The sequence below is a fragment of the Vulpes lagopus genome, chromosome 6, assembly GCF_018345385.1.
Source record: "Vulpes lagopus strain Blue_001 chromosome 6, ASM1834538v1, whole genome shotgun sequence".
Classification (NCBI taxonomy): Eukaryota; Metazoa; Chordata; class Mammalia; order Carnivora; family Canidae; genus Vulpes; species Vulpes lagopus.
The window spans coordinates 27291141-27308753 of NC_054829.1; the positions used below are offsets into that span (position 1 = coordinate 27291141).

The 17613-nt window shown below is 46.5% G+C and overlaps 1 protein-coding gene across 8 annotated transcripts in view; it reads left to right on the plus strand.

Annotated features, from left to right (window-relative positions):
• Positions 1 to 17613, plus strand: part of DPF3 (double PHD fingers 3) — a 257146-nt gene that overhangs the window by 156801 nt on the left and 82732 nt on the right. For all 8 annotated transcript variants that reach the window (XR_005988341.1, XR_005988340.1, XR_005988342.1 and 5 more), the window contains one exon: positions 17238 to 17375. Coding sequence is in view for 5 of the 8 variants with exons in the window: in XM_041758213.1 (XP_041614147.1) it covers positions 17238 to 17375 (138 nt within the window). In the remaining 3 variants the exon portion in view is untranslated. The remainder of the gene's footprint in view (positions 1 to 17237; positions 17376 to 17613) is intronic.

Here is a 17613-nt window from a genome sequence, read left to right on the forward strand (position 1 = left end):
GAGATACAATAATATGTGACTTCAATATACAAGATTCAATAAAGGCAAATTTAAAGACATTGCCCAGTAGTTGAATTTCATCCTCTGCAGATTTGCAATCCCTGCCATTTTGGTGTTGTCTCTGGTTTGATTTGTGTAATCCCCACTCCATTTTTTGACTTATTTGTGAAAATATTAGGCCACCTTATACCCCACCACCTCTTTCTGGGTGTATGTGGAGCAGTAATAGTTTTCTTTCAGGTGTGATTATATTTAGCCCTTCCTAGTTTATATTCCTAAATGTAGCTGTCCTATCATATTTTTGGTCCAAGCATCCCTTTCAAGATGGGTGGTTGAGATATCATCTTAGCTTCTAACTTCAGGTGATAGATAGTTTGCCTGTTGCCTTTCACTCAGCAATCGAATTTATTCCATCTGAGAAATACTAAATCATCTGAACATAATTTATTTTTTTACCCAATCCGTGGTGTGTGTGTACATGAATACTTCATTTTCTAGCAAGTAACCAATCACTATTAATTATCCTGAACGTGTACCATGCTTAAGGATTAAAGTTCTGTTTCTTCCGTTTCAATCTCTTGCCAAAGAAAAGTGTTCATTATCCACAAACGGAACAACTGAATATGACTTTGTGGGAAAGACTGTCAGTGTTTGTCAAAGTGTGGACCTGGGCCATTTGCACAGAGAAAACCTAGATGCTTATTCAAATGTGATTCCCAAGCCTCACACCAGACCTCTTGCATCAGAACCACGGGGTGCAGGCCCAGGAACCTGCATTTTTTTAGAGCTCCTCAGGAGATACTTCTGAATACTGACTTTTGAGAGTGACTGATTCAAAGGCTTCTGGCTTCTGTCAGCCTTTTTGTTATTCCCTGCTTTTGGTATCTAGAAGTTCTAGAATCCTCAGGAATTTTTTAGGCCAACTGCCATAGGTCTGCTTCACTGTTTTGGGTGGTCTCTTTAGAATCTTTCTTTTTCCATTTTTTTCCCTTCCCGGTATTGATCTAAAATTCAGCAGTCCCATATAAAGCTCAGCAATCCAGCACTTGGCCTTAATTTACTTAATAGCTTTAAATCCTAACAGTATCATTAGCCCCCTTTTAGAGGTGGGATGATAAACTGGAGACAGACATGTGAAAGCAATCCTTGGGTCAGGCTACTGGGATGTATTAAAATCATTCTAAATGTTTATCTCTTCTCTCTCCAACTGCTCCCAAACCTGAATTTTCTATTAGCATCACTGGGACTGACTCTGGATGAGACCCACTTTGCCATTGTCTTTGTTCAAGAAGCATCATAGGAGAGAAGATGGTGGTGATGGGGTGATACTTAGGGACGAGAAAGGGAGAACATTGTGTCTCTAAGCATCAGCCATTTAGGGAGGGGCAAAGCACCCATTTATCCCTTTGCTGGCACAAGGGAAGTGAGTTGTGAAGTTTTTTTCCCCTTTGCCAGTTTTTTCTTTAATTTTTTTTATTTTTATTTATTTATTTATTTATTTTTTTTTTTTTATAAAGATTTTTTTATTTTATTTTATTTATGATAGTCACAGAGAGAGAGAGAGAGAGAGAGGCAGAGACACAGGCTGAGGAAGAAGCAGGCTCCATGCACCGGGAGCCCGATGTGGGATTCGATCCTGGGTCTCCAGGATCGCGCCCTGGGCCAAAGGCAGGCGCCAAACCGCTGCGCCACCCAGGGATCCCTCTTTAATTTTTTTTAAATTAACTTTATTTTACTGTGGAAAGAATACTTAACATCTCCCCCTTTTTTTTTTTTTAAAGATTTTATTTATTTATTCATGATAGTCACAGAGAGAGAGAGAGAGAGAGAGAGAGAGAGAGAGAGAGACAGAGACACAGGCAGAGGGAGAAGCAGGCTCCATGCAGGGAGCCCGATGTGGGACTCGATCCCGAGTCTCCAGGATTGCGCCCTGGGCCAAAGGCAGGCGCTAAACCGCTGCGCCACCCAGGGATCCCAACATCTCCCTTCTTAATAAATTTTTTAGCGTACAATATATATTGCCAAATATAGGCACAATGTTGTGCAGCGGATCTCTAGGCTTTATTCATCTTGCCCGACTGAAACTTTATGCCCATTGGTTAGCAATTTCCTAACTCCCCTTCTCTGCCAGCCTCTAGCAACCAGCATGCCACTCCTTGATGCTGTGAATTTGACTATTTTGGACACCTTGTATAAGAAGAATCAGGCAGTATTTGTTTTGCTGGGACTGGCTTATTTCACTCAGCATAATGGCCTCGAGATTCATTCATATTGTTGCATATTGAAGGATTCCTTCTTTTTAAGAGATGGATAATATTCCATTGTATGTATCTACCAAGTTTTCGTTATCAATTTGTCTGTTAATGGACATTTAGGTTGTTTCCACATCTTGGCTATTGTGAATGGTGCTGCAATGAACATGGGAGTGCTGATATTTAAGATCCTGATTTCAATTCTTTTGGACAAATACCCAGAAGTGAGATTGCTGGATCCTATGGTAATTCTATTTTTAATTTTTTGAGGAGCCTTCATGCTATTTTCCAGAGCAGCTGCACCATTTTGCATTCTTACCAGCAGTATTCAAGGATTCCAGTTTCCCTGCATCCTGGCCAACGCTTGTCTTTTGTTCCCAGTTTTTTTCTGATCACAATGATAACCCCTGCTTCTGGTGCTTACGGTGTGCAGAACATGGTGCTAAGCACGTTACTTACGTTGTCTCTGTAAATACAATAACCTTGAGAAGTAGAGACAGCTGACCTTGCTTTACTGGAAGAAACTGAGGCTCAGAAAGGGGAAGGGACTTGTCCGAGGTCACACAGCTGGTTCGTGTGGAAGCTGGGACATGAATCCTGGTGTCTTCAGCTCTGAAGCTGACAACTCCCCAGTGTTACTACCAGTGAAATATGCCCTGTTAACCTGGAGTTTGGATCTTCTGAGAGTTGAGGAAGAAACGTGTTTTTATTTTTTAATTTTTAAAAAGATTTATTTATTCATGAGAGACACAGAGAGAAAGGCAGAGACATAGGCAGAGGAAGAAGCAGGCTCCCTGTGGGGAGCCCGATGTGGATCCTGGATCCTGGGATCTGGCCCTGAGCCAAAGGCAGATGCTCAACCACTGAGCCACCCAGGTGTCCCAAGAAACATGTTTTTAAAAATGAAGTAGGGGTGCCTGGGTGACGCTGTCAGTTAAGCGTCTGACTCTTGGTTTTGGCTCAGGTCGTGATCTCAGGGTTGTGAGATTGAGCCCCACACTGACTTCTTGCTGGGTGTGGAGTCTGCTTAGGATTTTCTCTCTCTTCTCTCCCTTTGCCCCACCACCCACCACCTCTTTCCCTCTCAAAAAAAACAAAAAAACAAAAACAAAAAAAAACACAAAACACAAAACAAAAACAAAAAACAAAAAACAAAATGAAATAATGGTCACACACATCTCATTTATGAGGTGAAGCCATGTCCACTGTTAACAGATGGCTTCTAGGTGTCAGGCTGGCAAGCTGGAGTCAGTGGGATGGAATAGATTATATACTTTTAAGCTTTTTACATTTAAATCTATTAAAATCACCCTCCCTCTCAAACTGGGGCATTAGGGTGGATTAGTGACAAAAGGCAAATAGACATGATCAAAGCCCTCCTGGGAGCATGACTCACCTCGGGAGTCCTGTCGGGTATTCACACATCCGAGTGCTCTCAACTCAGCCTCCATATCAGTAAAAACTTTGCTGTCCACCATCCTCACCCCACAGTCACGTATTTTTGATTGTGCAGCCCATAGTTGAAGACACGGCCACTTCACAGTGTTGCTTCCTTTCCAGAAATTCAGTGGGGGTGTAACTCTGTCCAGATGGGGCGGTGTCAGAATAGGGTTTGGGGTTCCTTTCTTGCTCTTCCTGATGGTGGAATCCTGGAAGGGGAAGGGTATGGGAATCTAGTCCTGGTTCTAACCTTCAGTGGTATGATGCCACTTTCCTGATTCATCAATGAGGGGGCTCCCAGTCAGCACCCCTTCCCGACACCCCAGGCTCCTTTCTTCCCAGGCAGTGGTTCAACAGTTGAGGCTCTTCACCCTGGAGACAAGATGTTGGGCTGCCATGGACAGGCTCAGAGGGGCTGTGGGCTGGGTGGACTGGTGGAAGGGGAAGATGCAGCTTGGACCCAGGTAGTCTCAGAAAATTGGCTTGACCTCGACTTCCTAAAACGATTCTGGATTCCCCCATACCTGAGTGTACAGGGAGAATCAGATGACTATTGCAGTCTTATTAAAAAAAAGAAAAAAATTTTTTTGAGGGCATTAAGGCCCCACATTCTCTAAGGCTCATATGCTTTTAGCTTCGAGCTGCAGTGGAAAAGCCAATAACGCGGCCTTCAGGCTGGCTGCCCTTGTCACTGAAGGGAAGCCGGGCTCATCACTCAGTTGTCCGCGCTATTATCTTGCAGGTCCTTGCATGGGGTGCGGCGGGGGAGGGTGGGAAAGGCGCCGTGCCCCAGAAACTTGATTTGTGGAGCAGGGCCTGTGGCATGGGATTGATCCCTGGAGATTGAGTGCATTTGTTACGGCAAAGCTGGGTCTGTTTAAATATTTAAATGCCATCGTGTCACAGACACAGGTTGCACAGTGTCCCAGCGGGGCTGGCCACAGGCAGGGTGGAAGAGAAGCTGCAGTCTCTCTCTGCTACAGTCACACCTGCCTTTCTCTCCTTCCTCTGCTCCTGCTGCCTGCCTTCCCCTCCCCTGGCGTGCACCGTTGGTGCTCTCAAGGACTTGGTTTGCCTTTGTTGAGCTCTGACCTACACCCTCTTGAACTATTTTGAACTCCAGTCAGAGCTGGCTCTTAGCTAGCTCTTACTTGATGCAAACTTTATGGTGAATAATTCTTACCAAGATGTGGATGACCAGTAACAAGGTCGATATGAACATTTGTAGCAGTTTATTTTTTAAAATAATTTTTTTTCTATGGAAATAGTATATATTTATTGCAGAAAATCAGAAATTACAGGTGGAGGACAAAGAAAAATCACCCATAATCTTACTCCTGAGAGATTGCTGCCATTTTGGTTTTGTATACCGTTTGAGGATTGTGTCTCTGTCTCCACACACACACACACACACACACACACACACACACACTCATGCAGGCATATACAATAATACACATCATTTTAACCCATCCCCCTACTCCACAATACATGCGAAGCATCATTCCAGATCAGTAAAGACATTTTTATGACATTTTAGGGCTCTATGGTGTTCCATCACATGGACCTGCCCCAGTTTGCTCAAGCAGTGTTCTACTTGTTGGACATTTAGCCAACAAGTAGAACAATAGTTTGTTCACTGTTGAAAACAATATTGCGGTGATATCTTTGCATAATGCTTTCATGGGTTTCTAGAAGTAGAATTGTGAGGTCAAAGGGCCTGGTGCACAGCCTTTAAGGTCTCTTACTTCAAGTCGCATGGGGGGGGGGCGGTGAGGGAGGGTAAGCAGCAAGGTCAGGGCCACCCAGGTGAGAGAGAGCTGGCTGAAGAGGGACGTGCACTGACTATAGAGTGAGAGAAAGCTGAGGTCAAATTGTGGTTCTGCCGCTTGTTAGCTTGTTATCTGGGACCTGTGGAAAAAAAATCATTTTGCTGCTGGGAGCCTCCATGTCCTCAGGTGTGGAGCAGGGATGGTACGTGGTTGGGAGAGGTACATGTGATAATGTATATAAAAATGTTTGCTCCTGGATATGCTCAAGGACTGTTTCTTCCTCCTCCACCTGTGTCTTATTTTCTTTATCTCCAATAGATTTGGAAAGATAAGGCTGATATCCCAGAGATAACACCCCCCCCACCCCTGTATATTTCATTGAGTAGATAGTGAACACTATTGGAATTCAGGGGAGGGAATAGTCAGGGGGTGGGAGCTGGTGTATCAGAGGGTGCTGCCCTAGGATGCCAAGCAGATCTTCAGTGAATGTGTATCAAATTGACTTTAGTCTCCAGGGATGGAGGGGTATGTGTGGGAGTTGGTGGTGGCGAGAGAGAGGGGTGTAATAATAGTCATAGCAGAATTTCATTGACTTATATTATGGGCCTGGAATGTTCTATGGGTTTTATCTATATTAATTCTTTAACCCCCACAGAAGTGCCAGGAGACAGATGGTATGATCACCTCCATCCTACAGATAAGGAAACTGGGGAGAAGAGGGGTTAATTAACTTTCCTGAGGTCACACAGTGGATAAATGGCAGAGCCAGGATTTGATCCCAGTCAGCAATGTCTCTCTCCCTCCCCAGCAGTGTCTCCCTGCCTCCTCTGTCACTTGCCTCTTCCTGGAATCTGCCTTGCCTTGTATATACCTTTGTGTAGGCCACCTGTCACACTGGATGACAGCAATCTATCTGTTCTTCAGGCAGGACTGTGAGCCTTTGGAGGGTAGGGACTATGCTATATTCATCCTGCATCCCAGCCCTGGCACAGTGGCTGCTCCCAAAATGTTGATCAGTGTGGGATGAATATAACAGGAGAGGAGAGAGACCAGCTTGGTCAGAGCAGAGCATTTGGGCAGGAAGATTGAGGGGTACAGAGTTTGACAGGATACTGGGAGTGCCAGGCTGATTTGCTTAGAGGTTGGCCTGCATCGTCAGTGGGGAACAGGATGATCCCAGACACATCTCTGGAAAGGTGTTTCAGGGCAGAGAGCCTGAAGCCCGATGGCTGAGAAGGAGATAGGAGAAGACATGAAGTCCGGATGGTGATGACAGCAGGGACAAAGTAGATGGGGCCAGTAAGAGAGACTTCTTCTTCTTCTTCTTTTTTTTTTTTTTTAAGATTTTATTTATTTATTCATGAGAGACACAGAGACATAGGCAGAGGGAGAAGCAGACTCCATGTAGGGAGTCCGATCAAGGACTTGATCCCGATCATGCCCTGAGCCAAAGGCAGACCCTCAACCTCTGACCCACCCAGGTGTCCCCAGTAAGAGAGACTTCATGCAGAACCTGGCAGAGGACAGATAGGATGTGGGGTACAAGTGAGAGGGAGGAGGCAACAATGACTCTTGAAGTCTTGAGCTTAGGTCATGGAGAGACATGAGGGAGGCTTAACTGGGGTATTCTAGAGGAGGAGGTAATTTTGGAGAACAAAGGAACTTTGACATGGGAGTTTGTGGAAATAGCAGAACATCCAGGCAGGAGTGTTTAACACGCGCTAATTAATAATGGACACTTGGTTCCCCAAAGGAAGTGAGGCACTTATACACATACTGTAGGTAGATGGGGGCCTATCTTACGGGAAGGCCGTGAAATGTATCCGATAGGTTGAGACAAATAAAGCCCGATCTGCATTTGAGGTGCGTTATGGCAGATAGTCATCTGGAGATCCTGAGGGAGAGCACACTGGTCAGATTTCCAAATCTGGGGGCTGCCATACTTTATAGTTATATGTCTAATTTTTTTTAACCTATCTTTGTTTATTTTCCCCAGAAATGTTGACATTTATTATTTAAATATACGATTAAAAAAAGAATTATATTTTGCCCTTTAAGTAGATTAAGGACATGCTAGTGTAGGACACTCTAGAATAAGAAATGAAGATACGGTCTCCATAAAGGCACCAGAAGATGGTTCTCGAATTAGAAGCCCAGGGTTTGAATCTTTGCTATATCGCTTCCTGGCTGTGACCTTAGGCAAATCCCAAAACCTCTCTGAGCTTTGCTTTCTTTTTCTGTCAAGTGAGGACAATAAGATTAGCCTTAGAGAGGGTTTCCAAAAGGGTTAAATAAGACCTGAGCAAAACAATTAGCCCACTGTCTGGTTCATAGTTGTGCTCAATAAATATTTAATTTCTTTATGCCAAGTCAGGAAAGGGTACATATTTCACACCGACCTTGGGTCCCCAGTTCTGTGCACTGGCCACTAGAGTTGTCAGGAACCAGAGAAGCTAGCAAGCATACTGAATGTTGAATGTTTGTTGTGTGCCAGTCACCACACTAAGTGCTTTACAAGGATGAGCTCATTCAGTTCTCATTACACCCATATGAGATATGAACTATTATCATCCCCATTTTCCAGACAAGGAAACCGAGGTTTAGAGAAGTTAAGCAACTTGCCCAAGGTCACACAGCCAATTAGCTGACCCAAGAAGGGATATCCCGGGGTTTGCCAGAGTTCTGTTACCATGCTTCTCAGCAGGGCAGGAAAGAATCCCACTAACACATTTAATGCTTTGGTTTTGGGAGTTTCTGCATTCTCGGCTGGGGATCCGAAATCAGGTTATATAGTATTTAGAAATGAAAGGCTTGTTGCTTATCTCTGTTCTTTCTGTTTTTTAAAAACCGGAGTCATATCCATACATAGTGAATTCCTAAAATAAACAGAATGCCCTCCCTCAGTGAAGACACGGGACTTGTGGATCACTGGCATTTGATAGATCCTGTCTCTGGGCTCATTCCTAATACATGGGTCAGTGCCAGGCCCCAAGGAATGTAGCTTTGAAAAATCAGGATGTTACATCCCACCCTTATTCCATCCCCTTGTGCTTCTATCCGGAAGAATTCAGTTTAAAATAAGCACCAAGTGTGGCCTGGAAGAAGAAATGAAGCCACAGGAAGGCAGCTGCAGACCCAGCTTTGAGGGGAGTGGGAGAGGGGAGAAGGGTGTAGGCAGCCCTGGGTGGATCCTAAGGCTGGGAGCCTACATTGGTTTTCTGTCAGAGTTAAGACACTAATTGCGTCAGGAGGCATACAGGCCTTGCAGAGCCCAGAGAAAACAGAGTATTGTGAAGTGCTAGAAACAAAGGACTTTGAGATCATCTGATTCAACAGTCCTATTTTACAGAGGGTGAAGCCAAGGCCCAAAAATGTATGGGATTTGTTCAAGGGTGCATAGCTGGTTAGTAGGAGAATGAGGGCCAGAGCCTGGGTCTCCCGAAGGCCACCCATGCTAGTGGCCCCCAGGCTTCCAGGTGGGGAGGAGAAGCCCACTTAGACTTGCCCAAGAAGAGCTTCCTGGTGCCTGTATATTGCAGGTACCAGGGCTATTTTTTATCATTTGAGCTCAGTGGAGCTGTCATTGGCTCTTTGTGTAGGGCCTGGGTCTTTAAAATAGTCATAGGGATTAATACTCCACCATGAGTGTGCGAGTCTGACCTGGTGGCTTTTTGAAGTATCCCCTGAGTTTTACCCAAGCTGAGTCATGGCAGGGCTTTTCTCACTTGGGGCTTCTCCCTACCGGGGTAGGGGGTTGGTTTTAGGCATTTATCCATACCCCAGATGGTTCTGCTGAAGTCAGGAAGGTGTGGGGAGCCTCAGATGTCTATGACCCAGTCTAGTAGTATTCCCTTGTCAAAATAGCCTCCTTTTGTATTTGTCATGGGCCCACTGGCGTATAGGATTCTACTCAGAAGGACCCAAGGGAAGAGAACTGGGTGACAGAGTGATTGAGGTGCAGGCGGGATAGAAGTGCCGACAAGAGAGAGGGGGAGCCCTTCCAACTCGGGTGCCCAGCAGCAGGGGAGGACACGTGCCTCCTAGGACGGGGGTGGGAGGGTGGGTAGCACCTGCATCAGCTCACTGCCCAAGCAGGGCCTGCAGGGCACCAATCTTCCTCTTCCCACCCTCCGTTCTCCTGTCCGTGCCTCCCTCTGGCCAAATGCCACGAGAAGCAGAGGGCAAGGGGCCATAGAGGTCAGCCCCAGGCCCACGAGGGGTGCTGGATGGAGCATAACTCATCTTGCAGCCCTGTGCTTCAAAGTCGGGCAGACTGGACTTCCAGTCCCGCCTCTGCCATTTCGGGAGCGGCTTCAGTGCCCTCAGACTCAGTTTCCTCATCTGTAAAGTGGGGGTGATAATCCTTTATCCCGTGAGCTGCTGTGGGGTTCAGTGTAGGACGATGTGCCTGCCTCACCGCCTGTAAGCCTGACTCTTTGGAGGCCCCGGCAGGTGACAGGCAGGGCTGGGTGGACTTTACAGAGGACACGAGGCGGCCGAGAGAGGAAGGTGGCATCCTCGGGTTGTATGAAAGTGCCGCGGGGCAGAACTGGGAACGAGACGCGGCCCGGTGACTCCCAAGGCCCGGGCTTTGTCTCTTGGACGCTCATCCCGTAATTGCTTCTGTCTCTGGGAAACCACTGGCTCAGATACCCACTGCGTGCTCCAAGTCGGGCTGATGAAAATGTGCCAGAGTCATTAAGTTATCAGTGGGGAAGGCGGCCGCTTCTCCCCTGCAGGAAGGATTCCGCTGTCTGCTGCAGGCGGCTTTGTTCGCACCAACTGCCCCGATTCCCTCCAGCCGCCTCCACCGCGGCCCCCTCCCCCAGATAAGGAGGAGCGAGGAGCGGGGGTGGGGGGCCGGGGGGCCGTAAATATCTGGGGCAACACTGAAGGTATTCATAACTCCAGACAGGAGGTGCTACCTGGAGAATCAGCTCTGGGTTGGGAAGTGGGCAAGCAGGATTTCTGCAGCTTGACAGATGGATCCGCCCCAGGGGAAGGAGAGAGAGGAAGGCAAGCTGGACCTTCCCTACTGTCACAGCCGGTCCCCTCCGAGCACCGTGCCAGGAACACAAATCCAGGTGCCTGCTTGCCAAGGTGAAAGGAAGGGCCTTAGGCTGTGCCCGTGCAGGGTCGACTGGTCCCCATGGGGGATGGCTTCAGAGGGACACGACAATGCAAAGGAGTGGGCCCCGGGGAAAGGAGACTGGGATGGGAGGATGGGGTCCTGGCCCTCTGAACGCTTCAGCAGTCTTGGGGCTCCGTCTCATTCCACACGACAGATAATTCCAGAGTGAGGTTGCTGACATGATAAAGGGAGAGCAGATGGTTCTAAGACTTTATTTTCAGATTGTACTTTCCCCACCCTCTTTTCCTTGCAACTCCATCACCCCCGACTGCAGAGGAGAAATGACTAGATACCCCCCACCACACACATGCCCCTTTAGGGTTTATTCCCTCTGCCCATCCACCTTGATGGCGGTGGTGCTGATAACAGCCCACGAAGGCTGCCAGGAGCCAGGCACCGTGTTAAATGTGTTCTTTCATGGGACCTCTCAACGTGAGGCCGATGTGCCGTTGTGATCACCCTCATTTTCCACGGAGGATGCGGAGGCACAGAGAGGGCTAGCAACTCAGCCCAGATCACACCGGCAGTTGGTAGCAGACTAGGCCACTAGGGTGGGATTTGAACCCAGGCAGTTGAGATCTAGCCTGCCCACTTAGCCACCACAGAGAAACTGCCTCTCTGAAGGCAGGGCCCACCCAGAAGCAGGGCCAGAGCAGCGAGTGGCACTGAAATGACTGTGGCTGCGTGGTTAACTGCTCTGGCTGGACTTCCAGGCTTGTCTCAGGGGGGGCATTTTACTCCCAACTCAGGGCTGCTTGGGTCCCGTGTTCCTCATGGCAGCTCCTGTATCGTCAGGGCCATTGGGTGGTTTCTTTGGAGGAACTTAGCCCCTGATCTCCGATCCCCACCCCAGCAGGTTTCCAGGGGCAGATACACAATTTACAGGGCCCAGGGCAAAATGAAAACGTGGAGCCCTTTGTTCGATGTGTATTAAGAATTTCAAGATGGTGACAGCAAAGCATTAAACCAAGTGTGGGGCCCTTCTGAGTACGGACCCTGTCTGAATGCACAGGTCACATGGCCATGAAGCTGGTCCATCAGCGTTCGGAGCAGCAGGGAGATATAATTAAATAGTGCTGGGTTTTCCTTTTCTTCCAATCCAGTCAGAGTAGGATTTCCAAGGCATTTCTTTCCATCAAAATGTAGCAGTCTGATCCAGATACAATTCCACCAAGATAAATCTTAGAAATCTTTTGTCCGTAGGATGAAGTCATTCAAAGGCCTGGTACTTGGGTTCGAAGCTTCGTTTTGGGGTCAGGCATCTTGCCGTGTTATCTCCAATCTCTTCTAACCCTGCCTTTTAAACTCTCCTCCCTCCTGCCTCCTCCCCTTGAGCCTGTGAGCCCTTGCCAGGCTGTGCCCTGTTAAAGAACGAGCCCCATCAGCCTCCCTGACCCACAGTCCCATCAGCCCCCCAGCCTCAGTGATGGGGCCATGCTGGAAGGAGTGGCCAGTCAGCCCTGTCACCACTTCCTCATTTCCAGGAGCATCCCTGGGCCTCTGACGTCTTGTCTCATCCTCTGTGAGGTTGTGGGTTCCCTTCTCACTAAGGTGGCCTCCTGGTTGTCAAGTCCAGTGGTCTCTTTTCAGCCTCTGTCTCTCAGGCATCTGACATTCTTGTGGCTCTGCTGGCTACTCATCTGTAAAATGGGCACTTGGGTTACCGTAAGCAAATTACTTGAAGCGTTAGAATAAGCCTGGCACACAGTATACACAGTTATCAGCTATTAGAAGTGGCTGTGACTGGTGGTATCCTTGGTCCTGTCACCTGGAAACTCTACCTCTTTAAAAAAAAAATCCAGTGTAATTTACATTCCAGTATAATTTATATACTTTTACATTGGTTCCAGGTGTACAATGTAGTGAGTCAACAATTCTATATATTACATGGTGCTCATCATGATCAGTGTCCTCTTGATCCCCATCCCTCCACCCACCGCCCCTCTGGTAACCATCAATTTGTTCTCTATGTCTGAGTCTGGTTTTTTTTTGGTCTCTTAAAACGTGTTCTTTCTGTTTTGTTTCTTAAATTCCACATATGAGTGAAATTGTATGGTATTTGTTTTTCTCTGACTGACTTATTTCATTTATTATACCCTCTGAATCCATCCATGTTTGCAAATGACAAGGTTTCATTCATTTTTACGGCTGAGTAATATTCTGGTGTATATATACGCCATGTCTTCTTTATCCATTCATCTATTGATGGACACTTGGAAATCCTACCTCTTTGGCTTTTGTTGCTCATTCCTGGGTGAGTCTTTCTTGACAAACTTAAAACAAACAAACACACCAGAGCAGTTTCTCTTTTTCTACCAGATTCTTAAGATCCTGATGTTTTCTGAGTTCTATCCTCCATCCACACCTTTCTTCTCTCCCTAATCTCTCCTCCTCTCCATATCCCTAACTCCCACTGCCACCCTGCCAACCTTCCACATCACCTCTCTTTTCTAAGCACAGGGTATTCATGGCAACCCCAGACTGAACTCATTCTCTTCCTTCTTTCAATCTAGTTTTCCTCTTTGGCTCTCGACCTATTGCCCCATAGGAAGCTGGGTGTTTTTGTTGCTTCCCTTAACTGGTATTGAGTGCCAGCTATGACCTGCCCCGTGCTGGTCGCTGGGGATGCAGCAGTGTGCACACACAGGGCTTGCCATGCTTGCTGCCGGTGGGAGGCACATATATTGATCCATGATGTGTCCTCAGAAGGTGACAAACTGGGGCCCTAATTTCGTTGGGAAGACTTTCCTGGGAAAGGACATTTGAACTGAGATCTGAAGAATGATGAAGCCTTCATTAGGCAAACTGGGGCTGGGGACCATTGTGGGCAAAGGTCAGAGCTTGTGCAAAGGCTTTGTTTAAAAAGAAAAATGTTTAAGGAGTGGAAAGGCAATGGGCAGAAGAGCATAGAAGGTGGTGGAATGTGGTGTTGGGTGAGGCTGGGGAGCGGGATGGGGCTGAATGGTGCATGGCCAGGAAGGTCCAGTCACTGTCAATCTTTCTAGGCAACTCCTTGCTGCTTATGCCCACCCCTTTCCACCGATTCCTTCTCTTTAACCCCTCTCCCATCCCGAGATTCTCATTGTTCACATATAGGAAATTAAAACAGCCTCTTGCCACCTTCAAATTCATCTTTTGCATTATAGTCTTAAGTGGAATTTCTAAAATGTAAGTCTGAATAAGTCAGTCGTCAGGCTCCAATCCTTCCCTGGCTCCCCATTTTCAGGACAAAGTCCTGCCCAGCTTCCTTGCATATTAGCTCCCTCACGTCCCACTCCTGCCTGCAGTTCCCCCAAGTTGGCCCAGAATTTGCTCTGGTGCCTGGATGCATTTGCCTCCTTTGTCTATCTAGTGATGTTCTGCTACCTTGCAAGCCACAGCTCACCCACCTCCTCCAGGAAGCCCTCCCTCCATACTCAAGCTGATGTGCCGTTCTCTCTTTCCTGGATGCATGTGCACACTGGTGCATTTGTTCTGTTTCCCTCTTTGCTTGTTGACTTGTACGTCTTCTCTACAAGACTGAGCTCCTAGAGGGAGGGAACTGGGGCTCCTTTATCTTTGTCCACAAGGCTGGGCACATATGAGATGCTTAATACACGTTTTCTTGTGGTGATTAAGGAATACCATGGTAAAAGCAGTTGGTGAGAAATGAAGCTCCATCAGGAGAGCTCTGTGTATAGAAATGATAGTTAAGAGGTCTGGTTTCTATGACCTCCATGTACTCTCTGCTTCTGTTTCCCCTAATGACCAGGCACCAGTCTCACCTGGAGGGCCTACCCGCCACTTCCATCCATCCCAAAGGGCAGGTGCACCAGGGTGGGCAGAGTCAAGCCTAAATATATTCATTCTTCCCTTGGAGTGGTTCTTAGACTATAGTGTGCACCAGCTTCACCTGGAGGGCTTGTTAAAACAGATTTCTGGCCCCATCCCCAGAGTTTCTAATTCAGTTGATCTGAGGTGAACCTGAGAATATGCATCCATAACAACTTCCAGGTGATGTTGAGGGTGCTGGTCTGGGGACTACTCTTCAAGAATCTCTTTCTAGCAAAAGGGTTTGCTCTAAAAATAATTATCCTCTATGGTGTTGGGGAAGGAGACACGGGAAGCTTTTTGCTTGGGTTTGGTTTTGTAGGTTTAATGACCTATTAGTATGAGATTAATGTGGATAGATGGATCAGATTCTACACACTTCCCTCCTCCCCCATCTTCTGGCTTTCCCACAAAGTATTTCCACGTTCAATTCATAACCTATTCAATGAATATGTTCTGAAGGTGTAATATGTGAGTTGCAACATAAGGGGTGGTGTTGTTATTAAGATAAATTGGTATGAAACCATCCTTAAGAGAAGTCCCTCCAGTACAGACATAACTATAATTCAAGGAGCTCAAAGAAGAAATGCCTGCTTGGATGGGTCCTGATTCCCTGATGAGTGGAATTGTCCTAGGCATCTAGTATTAGTGGGAATAGAACAATTTAATAAGTAAGACCACATGACTATTAAGATAGTGGAATTCTGTGATTAAGGAAGACAGTGGTAATTGATGCAACAAAATGGCTCAAATGGAATCTGTGGAGTTTATAGTAGTAGGGAGGTCTCCAGAGTCCCCTGAGGCCTCCTCATGGAAATTCTGATATTATTATCCTTATTTTTAATAAACATTTATTCCTCACCAGCAGTATGCTTGGCTACTAAGTGGATTTATATCCCGTGACCCCATAATTTGCTGTTTATTGACCTCAGATCATTGAAAAGGTTAAATAGAAGAAGCCACAAGCAGGCCCAGAGTGCACCTCAGGGGCCTCTTTAGGTCCCATTTCCTGAGTCAAATGGAATTGAGATGTGTAGTGCCATTTTATTTTTTTGAAATAGTTACAGCATAGAGAGAGAGAGAGAGAGAGAGAGAGAGAAAGAGAGAGAAAGAGAATGTAAGTAGCCAATTGTAGGACTTGAATTGATAGTCACTAGGTCACCAATGTGAATTTCAGACCCTCATCTTATTAAGAAAGCCCAACCGATTGCTAAATTCCATTGTTTGAGGCCAGAATCAAAGCCCTCTCTTTCGGGGGGCGGGGGTGCAGGATCTAAGGTGTGGCAGGCTAAGCTGAAGCCCCTTGCCCCTCGCCCCTCATTTATCGAGCATCTGGGTACTGAGTGAGATATTTTACAAATATTATCTGTAATCCTTCAAGGTAAGTAGTGCTACCATCATTTTAGATAAGAAAAAAGGCACAGAAAGACTATGTATTTTGTCCAGTTTCACACAGCAAAACTCCGTTCATTTTTGGAAGTCAGCATAACCGTAAAATCGAAACATGGTAAAAGGTCAAAAATTCTAGATTTATCTCAAGTGTGAGTATAGATCCAAAATGCAAGATTAGTAAGTAGAATGCAGCAGTTTATCAGGTAGATAATACACTCTCCCCAAATGGAGAGCATTCTAGGAATATAAGAATGGTTCAATAAGAAGAAACATTAGAAAATCAACATAATTCACCATATCAACAAACTGAAGGAGAGTCATATACTAGTAGATGCTCAAAGGCTTATCAGATTCTCCTGTAATAAAACTCTAACCCAGGGATAAGAGGAACTACTTCAATTTGATAAAAGCTAAAAATTAGCCACATGGATCATTCTAAACAGTGCCACTAAATCCAACTTCATTAAAAGTGTGGGTGATCTGGTCTTAAGCCATTTAGGTGGATTTCTGCTTCTCAGGTACTGGTCAGCCAACCAATGGAACTGCTTCCTTTTCTTCTTCTGTGCCCCACAGAACCATGTTTATGTTGCTTAGTGCTCTCATCTCATACCCTCCAAGTGAGAGGTTGTGCTTGTGAGGACACATTCCTAGATTTTGGGTACAGGAGACTAGGATATGGGAGGATCCCTGGGGCATTAAGGACTTAAGCTCTTGGTTGCCACAACTACCAATGATGGCTTGGCTTCATGGTTTTTATGGCAGGAGTGGATTGTGTTTTTCTGGCACAAAAGCACTGCGTGATACAACAAAAATATTATCTGTATAAAGCTTTTGCACTTTATACGGAGCTAATCACAGCCCGGTGGAAGGGGCATTGCATGGAATCCAGGAGACCTGGGTTCTAGTGGCTCTGCCACAACTAGCTGTGTGTTCCTTAGGCTTTCTGGGCCTCGCTTGCCTCATCTGGGCTGTGGGATGTTGGACTGGATGGACTACCAGGGCTCTTTGACCTCAAAGTTACAATAATCATCACCCCTACTGCGTGCCTGGCACTGTTATAAGTGTTCTGCATAGAGATTAACTCATTCCAACAACTCTATGAGTAAAATACTATTATTATTCCCATGTGTCCTCTGAAGAAACTGAGGCACAGAGAGGATAAGTGACTTGACCAGGGTATCACAGATAGGAAATGATGGAGCTCTTACACAGTTCAGCTTCCATCCTTTATTTTTCTGGTTTTTCTTTTTGGGCCAGTATTGTTACTGTGGTGTTGGTTCTGTCCAGTGGGATAAGGGTTATTCAGGGGGTGAGACATTTTTTTAAGGGAAACCCAGATCTGGGATAGATGGATGGGAGTCACTGCGTGGGAGAATTATGGCAGTAACTGCAGAGGTTGCTAATCGTTGCTTTTTTCCCCTCTTCTCTTTTCCTGTCTAGTCTGCGGCAAGCGCTACAAGAACCGGCCAGGACTTAGCTACCACTACGCTCACACTCACCTGGCCAGTGAGGAGGGGGATGAGGCTCAAGACCAGGAGACCCGCTCCCCGCCTAACCACAGAAATGAGAACCACAGACGTGAGTTCCCAGTTGTTGGGTTGGGGCAGTGGGTGCCCTTGAAGTGGGTGGGGCAGGGCCATAGAGAATTCTTTTCACCTCTGGCATCTTTGGTGACACCCATTGATTCGTTTCAATGTTCTGTGGTGACTTGGCTCTTTTAACCTAGCCCCAGCTGTCCTGTGGGTCATCTGAGCCCTGGGCTTAGACTGAGCTGGGCCAGGAGGCATATCCAGTTCTGTTCCCAGAGAAGGGAGGT